The 14,048-nt window shown below is 31.5% G+C and overlaps 1 protein-coding gene across 2 annotated transcripts; it reads right to left on the bottom strand.

Moving 5' to 3' along the window:
* LOC130965542 (6-phosphofructo-2-kinase/fructose-2,6-bisphosphatase) lies at positions 1 to 9,569 on the bottom strand. Of its 2 annotated transcripts, none has more exons than XM_057890305.1 (22): positions 9,017 to 9,569; positions 8,210 to 8,505; positions 7,365 to 7,547; positions 6,926 to 7,135; positions 6,733 to 6,828; positions 6,384 to 6,482; positions 6,248 to 6,277; positions 5,573 to 5,626; positions 4,486 to 4,539; positions 4,328 to 4,405; positions 4,158 to 4,249; positions 4,009 to 4,066; positions 3,851 to 3,925; positions 3,219 to 3,266; positions 2,738 to 2,835; positions 2,392 to 2,467; positions 1,697 to 1,759; positions 1,497 to 1,588; positions 1,276 to 1,344; positions 1,113 to 1,176; positions 934 to 999; positions 1 to 326 (listed from the first exon to the last, which is right to left on the bottom strand). In XM_057890305.1, the coding sequence occupies exons 1-22, from the start codon at positions 9,300 to 9,302 to the stop codon at positions 249 to 251; spliced, it is 2,265 nt and encodes a 754-aa protein (XP_057746288.1). In that variant the 5' UTR covers positions 9,303 to 9,569; the 3' UTR covers positions 1 to 248. The 2 variants fall into 2 exon arrangements, with proteins under 2 accessions (XP_057746288.1, XP_057746285.1); XM_057890302.1 differs by having other exon boundaries at positions 1,276 to 1,347; positions 9,017 to 9,568.
* Between the last annotated feature and the right edge of the window lie 4,479 nt (positions 9,570 to 14,048).

Raw genomic sequence — 14,048 nt, 5'->3', positions numbered from 1 at the left:
TGAAAGAAACTTGGTGGAATTTGTATTAGCCATGAAGTATAATGTAATGTCTTACAAAGAGAACATCATTTACACTTGAAATGAAACAAATGTTGAGTTTGAAGAGCATGACTTCCCTTCTTTATGATAATAATGTAATCCATTTGTGGGAATAATACATTTTTAACAATTTGAAAGAAGAAGGAGAATCCATAATTTGTCTATACAAGACACAACATAAGCAAGAGAGCTTCTCATCAGTTCATTTTTCAGTCCATTAGTTTGTATCTTTTCTCTTGGACACCAGTAACTCCCATTTGTATCTCTATTATTGTATGAAGAGGCACCTGCAATGCAATTAACAAATTCCATCTTAGATATCTTGTGCATATTTTATAATATTAGATAAATTAGTCCCTAATAAAATAACATAACAAATTTGTCTTTTATTTTTGAAAATTTTAGACAATCTAATCCCTTAACTATACTATATTTTTTATATACAAAAATTAAAGACTAATTTGGCACTTTTAAAAAACATTTTAAAAATATTCAGAACTGATTTGTCTTTTTTATTTTATAGAGATTAATTTGTCTAATCTGCATCCTACTTTTTGTCCTCTAAAACTTAGAAGACTTCATATAACCTTAAGCTTCAATAAGAATTTGATTTTATCCTTCCATTTAACGGTTACTAACTACTAAGTTTTCTTTCTTTTTTTTTAATAAAAAAAATGTAGTATTTATATTTTATCCATTATAGAAATTTTAAAAGCAACTTTATCATATAGTTGATTTGTAGTCTCTAGAGATCTTCTCAGAAAGCCATATCACTACCAAAATTTGACTAGAAAAACTTGAAGTTTTAACCATCAAATCAAGTTTCAAATGGACTCAATATAGTAAAAGAAAAAAGGGACAACAGAGCTCAACTACTATGAATCCACTGATTACCTCTATATGTGGAATTTCTTGCAAAGGCCTGTCAGCAAAATAAGCATATAATGCCCTCAAAACTGCCTGCAATGAGAAAAAAAAGGAACCACATTCAGAGATTAAACCAATCAAACAAGAAAAAAAAAAAATACAACAGTTGTAAGGACTATGTTAGTCTAATTGCAAAAAAGCAAAACCTGGTGAGATATCACAACCACTGGTGCTCGTTGTCGCTCAAGCTCAATAATTACAGGTTCTAACCTGCATTGTTTAGGGAAGAAAAACCAAAACCTGAAGTTAGATATCAAACAAGCTGAAAGAAGAAATGAAATTAACAGATAAAAAAATGTATGTTTCAACCTTTGAATGACATCCAAATAAGACTCTCCGCGAGGATAACGATACCTAAGCTTGTCCTTCTTGCGAGATCTGCTATAAGTGGAAAAAAAAATCATGTCTGTTTAGATAGCATTTTCTCCACAAGCCTAACCATTTTTATTTTTTTTTAGTTTTATGTAATACACTACTTGCATTCAACTTGAAAGCAAAAGAGTCGTAGAGGTTATGAGTCTGCGACATACTCATACTCCTCTGGCATGTTTTTCTTTATCTCTTCATACGTCATACCATCACACACCCCAGCATTTATCTCATCAAGTGCTCGCCATTGTATCTAAGATAATAAGTGCAGGAATACCATAATGTTCAAGTTTGTCATCCATATCTCTCGACACTAACATGACTTCAAGCATCCGTAAGTTTTAAGGATGATAACACTAACCTTGGGAAATCCAACAATTGGACTTGCTGTCAGGATTGTTCTCTGTAGCGTACTGGTCCATATCTGAACCAGTGGTTACAAACATCACAAATCATTCATCATTTCAATATTTGCTTATATTAGTTCATGCAGCAAGCTCATATGAGATCTGATTCAGCATTAAATTGTTTCAATTTCCACAATAGCCTACATGGCGAGAGAAAACTCTTTTATAGTGGACTGGCGACAGAAATGAAAATTTGTGACACGATTAACTGATACAAACATTATTATTGACAATAGGCTGCAGTTAAACACAGTTGTCAAGCGAACAAAGTCATGGATTTCTGTTAAGAAACAGATAACATATACCAATGTCTCTATCTTATCTCAGAGTATCAGAGTGATTTTACACCATATGACATGTTACAAACTTACAATATCAGTATTTTAAGATGATCCCTTAAAATGATTTTCATATTAACTTTCATTTCATGAATTGTTTCCTAGTTCTTTTAGGATTACTAGTCTTAAAATTATTATTATAGGGATTCGTCTTTCTATATGATATGATATCAGATCACACTATATATCAATATTACCTTTTTGTTCTTAGTCTTGTGTTTTCTTTTTCCTTCTCTACCAAAAACCCATAATCTTAAAAGGTTCAAAGAACAAAAGGAAGAGATTGAATCTATATAAATGAAAAATCTTACAGAAGCAGCCCGCTCTGATTTGAGACGCTTTCCAACAAAGTTGGCAAGCTTCTTTTTATAGAGTTCTCCAGCCTCACTGTCATAACAAATTGCATCGTGCTCTAGTTAGTCACCCCAAGAAAAGAAAAGGAAAAACGAAAAAGGATAATGATTCTAAAAACGATAGACATCACATTTAGAAATAGAGGAAGCAACATAGCGAAGATAGAGCAGGTCCCAAATAAAAAAAAACATAGCTAAGATAGAGGAGCCATTTAATTTTAAATATCTGTTGATTAATTAGAAAGCAACCAGACTTTCTTTTACATTCATATCTCTTCATTTTCCTTTTCTACATCATATTTACCTTAATGCGGCATCTCCTCCAATTCTGCCTCTTACATTATCCTGACTTTCTCCATGCCGAGTAAGTAATATTGGGCGAGGTGTAAGGTGTGTATTTACCTACAGTAGATATATTGAGGTTCACAGCAATGTACAAATATGACGAAAAAGAAAATGTCGGGTTTATTCATATTATCAGACACTTACCAGTGATATGACTGTACATATAGACATAGGTAATAGTTTTATGAATATAACATTTCATGAACCGTAAAAGCTTGAACAAATTTGGTGTTCAATATTGAGTTGGATGAAAGAACTTATGTGGGACTATCTTTTCATTGGAAGACACAGGGGGAGGGGACAGAGTGATAGCTAGCTTCCTTTTTGTTTCCACCAAATTTTGGTAGTATCTTACTGAATTTTATCAATTTTTTGCCTGTGTTCGTGTCAGACGTTGATTGTAATTGAAGTATTTAACCACATTTTTCAAAAATGCTTACCAAGAAAAAGACAATTCGGCCAGGAAGGTAGCCACTGATATTGTTCACCTACAGCAAAAGATAGAAGATGTGATCAAATAACAAATCAAAAACATTTAAACAAGATAGGCCAAGAAATAGGGAATGCCAATGAATTCTAAGAAAAGTGAGAAATTGTGAAGTCAGGGCTTAACTAGTCAGTAATCACGAGTCCAAACAATCTAGAGCAATAATGACTCTATCTCTTCTGCCTCCTACTTTGCCATATAGTTTTGATATCGGTGAGATAGTAGGCATAACAATATTGCTGTAACAACAACTAAATCTAGTTTCCATGTCGATATGATTATAATTTTAATAGCCTGACCTAAGCCATTTAGTTACTGAACTGGTTCTTAAACCAATTATATCCATGTGAAGAACTCCATTAGTAAGAGGAAAATAGCATGTTCAATATGCTCAACGATGAAAACTTTTTAACATTTTTGCAACTTTGTACTGATCACATCAAGAATTTCTTGTTTGATGTTAAATCATGCTACCAAATTTCATATGCGGATTCTGACACGAACTATCAAGATGATCAACTGTACCGAAAGGTTATGTTCAATGCATAATAGGATCAACAAAAACATTGAAGTAACCGAACTTACTTGTATTTGCCCACCATGTCCACTGACCATATCAATCATTTTTATGTAAGATCCTTCTTCTACTGGCTCATAAACCTAATAATATGAAAATAAACATTATTTAAGGAAAAAAAAAGCTCACACAAAACAATCATTAAAACTACTTTGTAATCACTTGCCTTCTCATAATTGGCCAGACGGTTTTTGAAGTCTTGCAATCCAGCCTGAAAATCCGGCCTGCAAAATGAAGTTAATTGTATATGTATCCACATCAACCACTAAGGTAAATCTTCCATTTTAAGATGCAAAATTATAAATGAAACATTACTCTTCTGCATAGTCAGGACTTTGCTGAATTTTAAGACGTATATTCCTTTCGATTATGTTTACATCATTACATATTGTTTCCAGGAAGATAATCTGCAATGGAAACATAAATGAATCAGGATAAGCATATAACTCTGCAAAATTATAATTACAACACCTGTCTGTGACTACCTTGCATCTTCCTTCAGCTAATTTCATCAGCATGTTTCTTCGCCTCTTGTTACTATTTGTGGCATCAAATATCCCCACCTAAACCGAAGTTAAACTTTATGCAAATAGATGAAAGAAAGCATAATTAGTAACCAAAAGATGCAGCAAAATGATCTTACCTGACCACCTTCGTGCATCCAAGATACCATATCTTCAAATGCCAGCGCTGCTACCTAGTGGCACGTGATATATTAAAACTATTTACACAGAGAAAGGTCAACATGGTGTCAACATCGCCAGTATCATCCATTATAAATGAAATATCAGAATAGCATTAGCATTATGTTAAAAGGGTAAGATAGTTGTAACAGATTAACATCTATCACTATGAACTTTCCTTTTTTATCTCACTCTACATTTGTGCCGTGGTGTTGCTTCTAATATAGTAGCTCAATAAGCAAAATGTCAGAAGTAGCACTTTAAATAAGAGTAACAAGATCTTAACATTGTAATGCATGATTTTGTTTCAACCTTTTATCAATCAAAATGATGTTACCCTATTAGATTGTGACATTATCCATGTGGAGAGGCCCAAGGATTACACTATGTTAGAACTAGGAACTCGTACCAGTAATAGGATGAATTGCAAAGTAAATGTTTATTGAATGACTGAATCCTTAATTTTATAGAAGTGATTTTACTATCTCCAAGGATACTTTAGAGTCCCCTTCTCTCCCAAACTATTCCAAATGACTGGACATCCTTTGTTCAACCCTGTTCCTTCTATTTATACTAACCACTAAGGCAATAACTCACCAATTGTAACTAACTAACTAACTATAACTAGCTACCTAAGGGTATCCTAAGACTCCAAAATCCTAACACACTATTTCAACCTATCTCACACTTCTCAATCCTGGCTGAGTTCCTGAACCATTCTGTACTTAGGAATCACTTAGATCAACAAACTCTGATTAATTTATTCAACACATGATGTTGTGTGTGATTCAGAAGAACAACATTTAATAAGTTTTCTTGAAATAATACATAATTAAAAGCATTTCTAGTTAAATATGCAAGTTTTAAGAAATAAGACAGTTAATTGGAACTAAATTCAACAAATTATAGAAGCAATAATGTCATAATTCCAACTAAAAATTAAAAAGTTATAATGCAATGTATAAGCTATAGGTTTTACTGGCTCACAGTTAGTTTACAACTCTACTCCAATAGTCCAATAATAATAATTAAAGAAATCCGCAGTACCTCATTACGTGCTTCCACACCTTCAGGATTATCAGCTGCAAAGAAATCTGCGGACTGCAAAATAATATCACGTGAACTAAACGGTTAAACTATAAAATATGATGGGCTAGTGCAACATCATGATTTCAAGGGAAAGAAATCAAGTTTTCACTGTCCCATTATAACCACATGATGTGGTAATACTGAGAATCTTACGACCCTCAAAAGTACAAGGGAATGTAATAAAGTATCAATGTTCAGACTTTATAGTTAAAAACTTCATTCTTATGGTTTTGGCCCACCTTCAGAATTTAGTTGACTGCTATACAGTTCATTCAATGCTTTCCAATTTCATCTTATTTATAAACTTGTTGGAATAATCTCCAAGCCTACTGCATCACCATAATCCTCTAAGAGCTCAATTCACTTATTGAATTTTTTAAAGACAAATGTGATTAAATCATTAAAAGCATCAGATATTGAATTCTAGGATACTGCTTTGGAATAATTTTCAACTGCAAATTCTTCATTCTAGCATGAACCACATTGATCTCATGATAATTGGTTTACAATGCAATGAGGGATATAACTACCAGTAGAAAAACATGCAGTGCATAATAAAGTTCTGAAGATAATCTTTATATCAGAAGCATAGACTATTTAATAGTTGCAACTATGCAAATAAATAAAGTATACCTGATTAGCTCCATGCTTAAGGCGACGATACTGCAACATCCAAAAGTAAGTATGTTAACTATCTTTACGTGTTTCCAAATTTCCACATGGTAAATGTTATATCAATGTTAAAAGGTGATTTTAAGAATGTAACAACCTTTCCAACATTGAAGTGTTTGGTATTATGACCTAACCAACGAAGATATCTTGTAAGTTTAGCTGCAGTGAATGTTTTACCTCGCGCTGGCAGACCTACCTATGCAAAAGAAAGAAGATAGAAAATAGAACAATTATTGTCACAATTTTAATTTACTAGTTAGATTAACTAAAGGGAAATATGACCATTTTTCCAGGTATTTCTAACTTCCAACTTTCAATGTATATACTTGACTTAGTCTCAATTAATTTACAACTATGAAATAAAAATGAAAAGTAGTGACAAAGAACAACTACGAATATAAAAATTAGTGAGTAATAACTTATCATGACAGAGTATTAGAGTATACCAGGATAATCGCCAAATGTCTATCCTCCTTGGGACCCAGCATCTGGTCGGCAACAGCCGCAGCTGCAACAGCTCCAGCAGCGGCTGGCATTGAATTCTATCAATGAACAAGAAAGGGTGAACATGCAATATAAGTTGGTTCGCATCAAACAAGTTTGAATAGTATACAATAAGTGGAAGTTATTTATACAAACCTTGGTATCATTATCTAAATTAAGATCATGAGTGAAGATATTAGAACTAGAAGATTTTATGAGTCTTGGGGATCCAACACCCCTATCAACAAAAAGCCCCCTCTGACTCTCTTGCCTTTGCAGAGGCGAATACGATCCCACTGACTTGGACTCAACCATTCCAGAAGTTGGAAAGGCCTTAGAAGAATCAGGCACGATAACCTCCATCTCCTGGTTAGAACATCAACACAACCAATCAGATTTAACATTTAATATGTTGAGTATCAAGAATCAAGATAGCATGTTAGCTTAATTTCTTATATGTTTCCCTCTTAGACTCAGAAAGTGGCATTTTGTCTTGTAAGTCTCCTATGAAATGTTTTCTACTACTATTAAATAATAAATAGTCCATTTAGAAAGTATAAACAACACTTAAAAGATGTGAGTTTGAACGATAAACCTTTATTGTTGTAGGGCGATCAGCAGAAGCACCACCATCCTTGAAGGAATATGAACCACTAGTTAGTGACCTTGGAGTCTCTGTCATGTTAGCTGCATATACAAAGGCTGAATTTGCCGAAGTTGAGGGTGCTGGAACAACATAATGCTCAAGATCAAGGTCTAAACCGGCCGAAGAGCAATTCTGGAGAGTAAAAAGTAAAGCAAGCTTAAAATATTTAGTAATCATAAGACAACAAGGCAACCTTTACTTCATAGAGATCCAAGCCACAGGGTGAAATAAGAGAAGAAAAGAAGAGACACACATATGATAACAACCAATTTAAATATGATATCCTAAATATTTATATGTTTTTTCAACTGTTGAAGTATATGAAGCAACAATAGTGCTTTGGATTTCAAGATCGCCTATCAGAAGAACTAAAGGGAAATTTAAATGCCCTATCAAAACGACCATTCTATTTGCAATAACAGTTGACATTTATTTACTAGACCAAGGTGTGTTTAGAAATATAAGACAACATCTAAATACTTAACATCAGCGTTACATATTTTACATCGGAAACCATGGCGACTTGTATCGCACCCATCATTGGATAGGATTCCATCCTCACTTTAGACTCCATCCAATGATAGATAGAGTGTAAGTTAGTACAACGTCCAAAGCAAAACATGTTCACCTAATTCAATATCTTAAGGCTTGGGGGCAAATTAACACTTTGTTCTTCAGATAACACAGCAACAGAAACTACAAATTAAAAATAAAGGTGATTCTATTTTAATGTCACTGACCAAGTATTCCAAGGGATAAAAATACATAAACAAAACCAGAAGTTGACGTCTAACCTCACCACCTGGCTGAGGTGCCGAATTTATGCTGACATCAGGCATCCAACGTACAGACGACGGACGAAAATTCTCCTGGTAAGCCCTCCAGCTAGCTGCAAGGTCAAAAGGAGAGACCCTGTCTGCTTTTACAAATACTTTATACTCAAGAACTTCATCATTTTCAAGCCTGAACAAAGCAAGCTTGGCGTCCTCTTTCAGCGCTCCCCCAATGAGTTGGCGGCTTGGACCCTCCTCAACAAAACAAGGCGCATTGCAGTACTTAGGCTTCAACAGGAACTTGAAGTCCAAAGTTTCTAGAAATCCCAAACAGAAACCAGAGTCAAAACATCAGGTTCATAAACTAACACCAACCATCCTCTTCCAACAACACAATTTCCAAAATTGCAACACATTCACATATCAAACTCTCTGCCCATAGTAAAACCAATAATGCTTTTGCTCTGATCAAGATTCATCTTATAATAAGTCCTCCAAACATTTTACCACGAATGAGTCCTCACATAATTATGCAACATCGAACTAGTCCTACTATAGTGGAAAATAAAGACTTATTTTATTTTCTGGAATTTTATAAAAAATAAAAAGAAAAAATATTGAAAACAATCAAATCATGTTTTCTGTTCATCTAAAATTGGATAAGAGTGAGCCAGCTAGGGTGGGCTCGATTTACGAGAAAAAAAAGAGTACAGGAATAATTTCTCCCTAGAAAAGAAGAAACCACCAACCAACTAACCTACCTACCTAAACTTATTTTCAAACAAGAAAAATAATAATAAAAAAAATAAGCGCAGGAAGGTAGGTAACCGTGATTTGGTGGAACAACAAAGCTGAGCTCCCACATTGAAACAGATTCTCGTTCCATGGAAAGTGCCTTGGAAGGGTCCCAAGAGCCGATGAGAGGAACCGAGCCGAACACGTGAGGAACGAGGTCGGCGGTAAGGGTGTGGTTCTTGTCCATCTTAAGTGAGACGTAGAGCTGGCCGCCGTCGTGATGAGCGGAGGCGTGTCCTTGGCCATCGGGTGTATCATCTTGGCCGTCTGGGTTGGTGGCTCCTCCTTCTTCGCCTTCCTTGGAGGCACCGGTTCCCATTGGCTATGGTGTTTGTGGCAATTGAGGGAGCATGCAGATGTGGATATGGAGGCCTGGTTTTCTGGTGAGAGTGGCTTTGGAGTTATCGATGGATAAGGAAGAGATGATGATTGATTGATGACTTGGTTTAGAATTTGGAAGTGAGGGAGTGGTGTTGGTGTTGGTGGGACTCGCTGGGTGACTCACTCACTCTTACTAGTTACTACTGTTACTGCTCCCTCTTCTCTCTTATGTTTATCTACTTTCTTCTTTCTTTCTTTCATACTAGTGGTTACTGCTTGACTTGGGAAAGATACCAATGGCTTAACAACTCAAATTTATAGTATTGCTAATTGGTAATTACTAATTGAGAAATACATAAATATGTCTGTCACTTTATAATTCCAAAGACAGGTAAATTCTTGATTAATTAGAAAATAAAAATATTCTTCATTTTTTTTTTAGTGCCAGACATTTAAATTTGAGATTAATTTTTTTTAATTTTTATTTATTTGAGTGATAAAGTGTGACTTCTTATTATATATTTTATTAGTGAAATTTAATTAAAAAAATTTAAAAAATTAGAGATTATATTTTATTCAATTAATTGAAAAAAAATGAGAGAATTTATTTTTATTTAATTTTTTCCTTCTAAAATATATATAAAGATAAATAGGTCATTTAAATAAATTTAAATATTTGATGTTTTAAAAAATAAATAATATTTTTATGTTTTTAATTAGTCAATAATTTATTTATCTTTAAAATAAAAGGTCAGAGCTTTATTTATTATTTTCTCTTACTAATTTTATACGTCATATTAATAAAAATAATTTTTATATTAACAGTGTAAATAATAAATCAAAAGAACGAATACGGTTGAATTATTGTATAAAATATTTTAATTAATCTCTACATACAAGTCATTTAACTAAATAAATCCAACTAAATTATTTCACCTCACGCGCAACATTCTTCTTCGCATTTTTTTCATTATTTTTCTCTTTCGTTATAGTAATCACCAACACCACGCGTCCTCCTCTTTTTCATTCTTTTTTCATTAGAATTTCTTTTTCTTTTTCCTTTTCCTTCTTCTCCTCCGCCATCTTCATCATCATGATCATCATTGTTATAGTCATGGTCGTCTCTTCTTATATGTATCGTCGTTATCGTTATCATTGTTATTGTTATTATTATCGTAGAATTTTTGCTATATCAATAATGTTGCCCAATCCAAAATTGATTTGGATGTGTTTTTTGTGATAATTTAGTCATTTTTGTGTGTTGTTTTCAAACTAAATTTGTGTGTCGCAATCATTAAGTAATTTTGGTGCATTTATGAGTTAATCGAGGTTTGTAGCAAAATTTCAATATAAAAACTAAGAAATTTAAATGTTATAATTAAGAAATTTTGATGTATTTTTATTCTGATAAATTATATATAATTCAAAACTCTACTTTCTCCTCCTCATTTTTTTGCTGTTTTTTCTTCTTTTTCATTATCATCATCATCGTTTCTTTTTCTCATTCATTTTTTTTCTTGTTTTACGTTCTGAAGTTTCTTCTTGTTTTACTCTTTTAACAAGAATAAAAAAATCAAATAAAAAAAAAGTAAAAACACATAATATTGCAAAATTACTAGGAATAGAATGAACTTACATTCATTCAACTAAAAGAAAGAAAAAAATAAGGAAAAAAAAGAAGAAAAATGCAGCATTAAAGAAAATATTTTTGTACATTTGTAGCAAAATTTCGATGTAAAAACTAAAACATTTATGTGTTATTATTAAGACATTTCGATGTATTTGTATTTTGATAAGTTCTGCATAATTCAAAACTCTTCCTCTTCTTCCACTTCATTTTTTGTTGTTTCTTCTTCTTCATCATCATCATCTTCTTCTTTTTTCTTATTAATCTTTTTCTCCTTGTTTTACACTTTTACCTTCTCAAGTTTCTTCTTGTTTTACTTTCTTAACAAGAATTAAAAAAAATCAAATAAAGAAGAAAAAGAAACACATAATATTGCAAAATTACTTGAAAGATGATGAACCTACATTCATTCAACTAAAAAAAAAGTATGCATGCTTCATTGAGTTGCATGTCTTTTTGAACTCATATTGTATGATGTAATTAAAATATAATAGCGGTGTATTTTGGTTTGCATTTCAGTATATTTTGTATGTCTTTCGATATATTTTGTGTGAATTGAGGTGTATTTATTACCGTTGTCCTCTTTATGCTGTAATTAGACAACGGAATGTTGTTGTTGTTGTTTCTGATATTATTTTGTACATATTTGAGTGATTTGTAACTGTTTTGTCTATTTATCATAAATTTTGTTTATCGATTTGCTATAACAAACTATAGAATTTTGTTATGATATTTCTGGTATCATTTTATGCATATTTCACTGAATTGCATGTCTTTTTTAATTCATATTGTATGATGTAATCAAAAAATAATAGCGGTGTATTTTAGTTTGTATTTTGGTGTATTTTGTTTGACTTTCAGTGTATTTCGTGTGAATTGAGGTATACCTATTGTTGTTGTTCTCTTTATGCTATAACTAGACAAAAGAATATTATTATTGTGCTTCTGATGTTATTTTGTACATATTTGAGTGGTTTGCAACTGTTTTTGTCCATTTATCAGAAATTTTATTCATTGATTTATTGTAACAAATTATAGAATTTTATTCTAGTGTTTTTGGCATTATTTTATGCATGTTTTATTGCGTTGCATGACTTTTTAAACTCACATGGTATGATGTAATCAAAAAATAATAATGGTATATTTTGGTTTATGTTTCGGTGTATTTTTTTTGTCTTTCGGTGTATTTCGTGTGAATTGAGGTGTACTTGTTGTTGTTGTCCTCTTTATGTTGTAACTAGACAACAAAATATTATTACTGTGCTTCTGATGTTATTTTGTATATATTTGAGTGATTTGTAATTATTTTTGTCCATTTATCAAGAATTTTGTTCATCAATTTCTTGTAACAAACTATAAAATTTTGTTCTAGTATTTCTAGTATCATTTTATGCATGTCTTTTTGAATTCATATTGTTTTACTCTTTTAATAAGAATAAAAAAAAACAAACAAAGAAGAAGAAGAAACACACATAATAATGCAAAATTGTTTCGAAGAAGTTGAGCCTACATTGATTTAAGTAAAAGAAAGAAAGAAATAAGGAAAAAAAAAAAGAAGAAAATAATGAATTAAAGAAAATACTTTTTGTGCATTTATAGCAAAATGTTGGTGTAAAACTAAGAAATTTATGTGTTATTATTAAAAAAATTTGATGTCTTTTTATTCTGATAAGTTTTGCATAATTCAAAACTATTCCTCATCATCTTCCTCCTCCTCATTTTCTGCTACTTTTTCTTCTTCTTTATCTTCTTATTTTATTTTCTTATATTTTTTTGGAAAAAAAATCAAACAAAGAAAAAAAATACATAATATTATAAAATTAATAGAAAGAGGAAGAGAAAAAAAATGTAATAATAAAAATAATGACAAAGAGGATGAAATACGTGAAGAAAAATAAAGAAGAACAAAAAGAAGAAGGAGAAAAAGAAAGAGGATGAGAATGAAAAAAAATACGGGATACAAATATCGAAAAAATGTGAAGAAAAAGATGAAATATAAAAAAAATAGTGTAATTTCACGCGCAGATTAAATAAGTTGGTTTTGTTAGATTATGGGTAATTTGTTTAGACTTGTTTGACTAAAAAATTTGTATGTACGACAAAATTAAAAATATTTTATAATATAAATGTACCAAATTTAAACTTATAACTAATAAAGTAGGATTTTTATATAAAAGATTTAATTTGAATACGCACTAATTTATTTATATTAAGGCATCAGTTTTTAATTTATTATAGTCAATTCTCTTATCCACGGCTTGAATTTGAATATTTCATAAATGGATAATGTTACATTATCAATATCAATAAATGCTAAATAAAGTCTTATATAAGAAGTTGAAAACAGATTTATACTTGAGTTTGGCCCAATTTTTCAATTGTTTTTTTTCTTTCTAGTAGGACATAAAATTGATTGATAATAATATGAAAAGTATTTTAAATTATTAAAGGTCATTAACAAAAAGTAATATTGTTGGTTAATATAAAATGATACCAGTGTGATGCAGCAAGTAGTGCGATGTAGCAAGTTGTTAAAAGAAGAGAAGAGAAGTGGAAGCTAAAACTGATAATAAAGTTTCAGCAGATTGAAATTGAAGAGGATAGTAAAAAAGATTTAAAGAAGTCAGAGAAAAATTTGGATGATGAGCATTATCTGTATATTAAATGAATGAAGCATCATGATTTTACACTGTAGATATACCTTTTATATATCTGTACAAAGAAAGGAGATAAATAACTAATTCTCAACTAATTCTCTAACAAATTGTAACAAACTAATAAATTGTAACAAACTCATTAGCTGTACAAGACTAGAAGCTTGCTAACAACTTTTTGTATTTTATTTTAAATTTAATTTTATTTTCAGACTCTCACATATTATGTTACGTCCCCCCACAAGCTGGTATTGCTTGGTTTGTGCAAATCAAGTAATCCCAACTTGGACAATAGAGAGGAGAAGGGCCCTGGAACAAGGGACTTTGTAAAGATGTCAGCAGGTTGGTCAGCAGAGGCAGTATGTCTCAAATTTGAAATACTTTCCTTGTACTTGTTTCGAGCAATATGACAATCAATTTTCACATGCTTGGTTCGCTCATGAAAGATCGGATTAGAAGCAAT

Source organism: Arachis stenosperma, chromosome 1, assembly GCF_014773155.1.
Source record: "Arachis stenosperma cultivar V10309 chromosome 1, arast.V10309.gnm1.PFL2, whole genome shotgun sequence".
Classification (NCBI taxonomy): Eukaryota; Viridiplantae; Streptophyta; class Magnoliopsida; order Fabales; family Fabaceae; genus Arachis; species Arachis stenosperma.
This window is presented reverse-complemented; position numbering and strand designations above follow the sequence as displayed.

Excerpts from the sequence above, each read along its gene's own strand:
- LOC130965542 (XM_057890302.1), bottom strand. The coding sequence starts at position 9,302 with ATGGGAACCGGTGCCTCCAAGGAAGGCGAAGAAGGAGGAGCCACCAAC. Across the intron at positions 2,836-3,218 it reads GCCGAATTGTCTTTTTCTTG|GTAAATACACACCTTACACC; the intron begins GTAAGCATTTTT and ends TATCTACTGTAG. Across the intron at positions 1,177-1,275 it reads TATTTGGATGTCATTCAAAG|GTTAGAACCTGTAATTATTG; the intron begins GTTGAAACATAC and ends TAAACAATGCAG.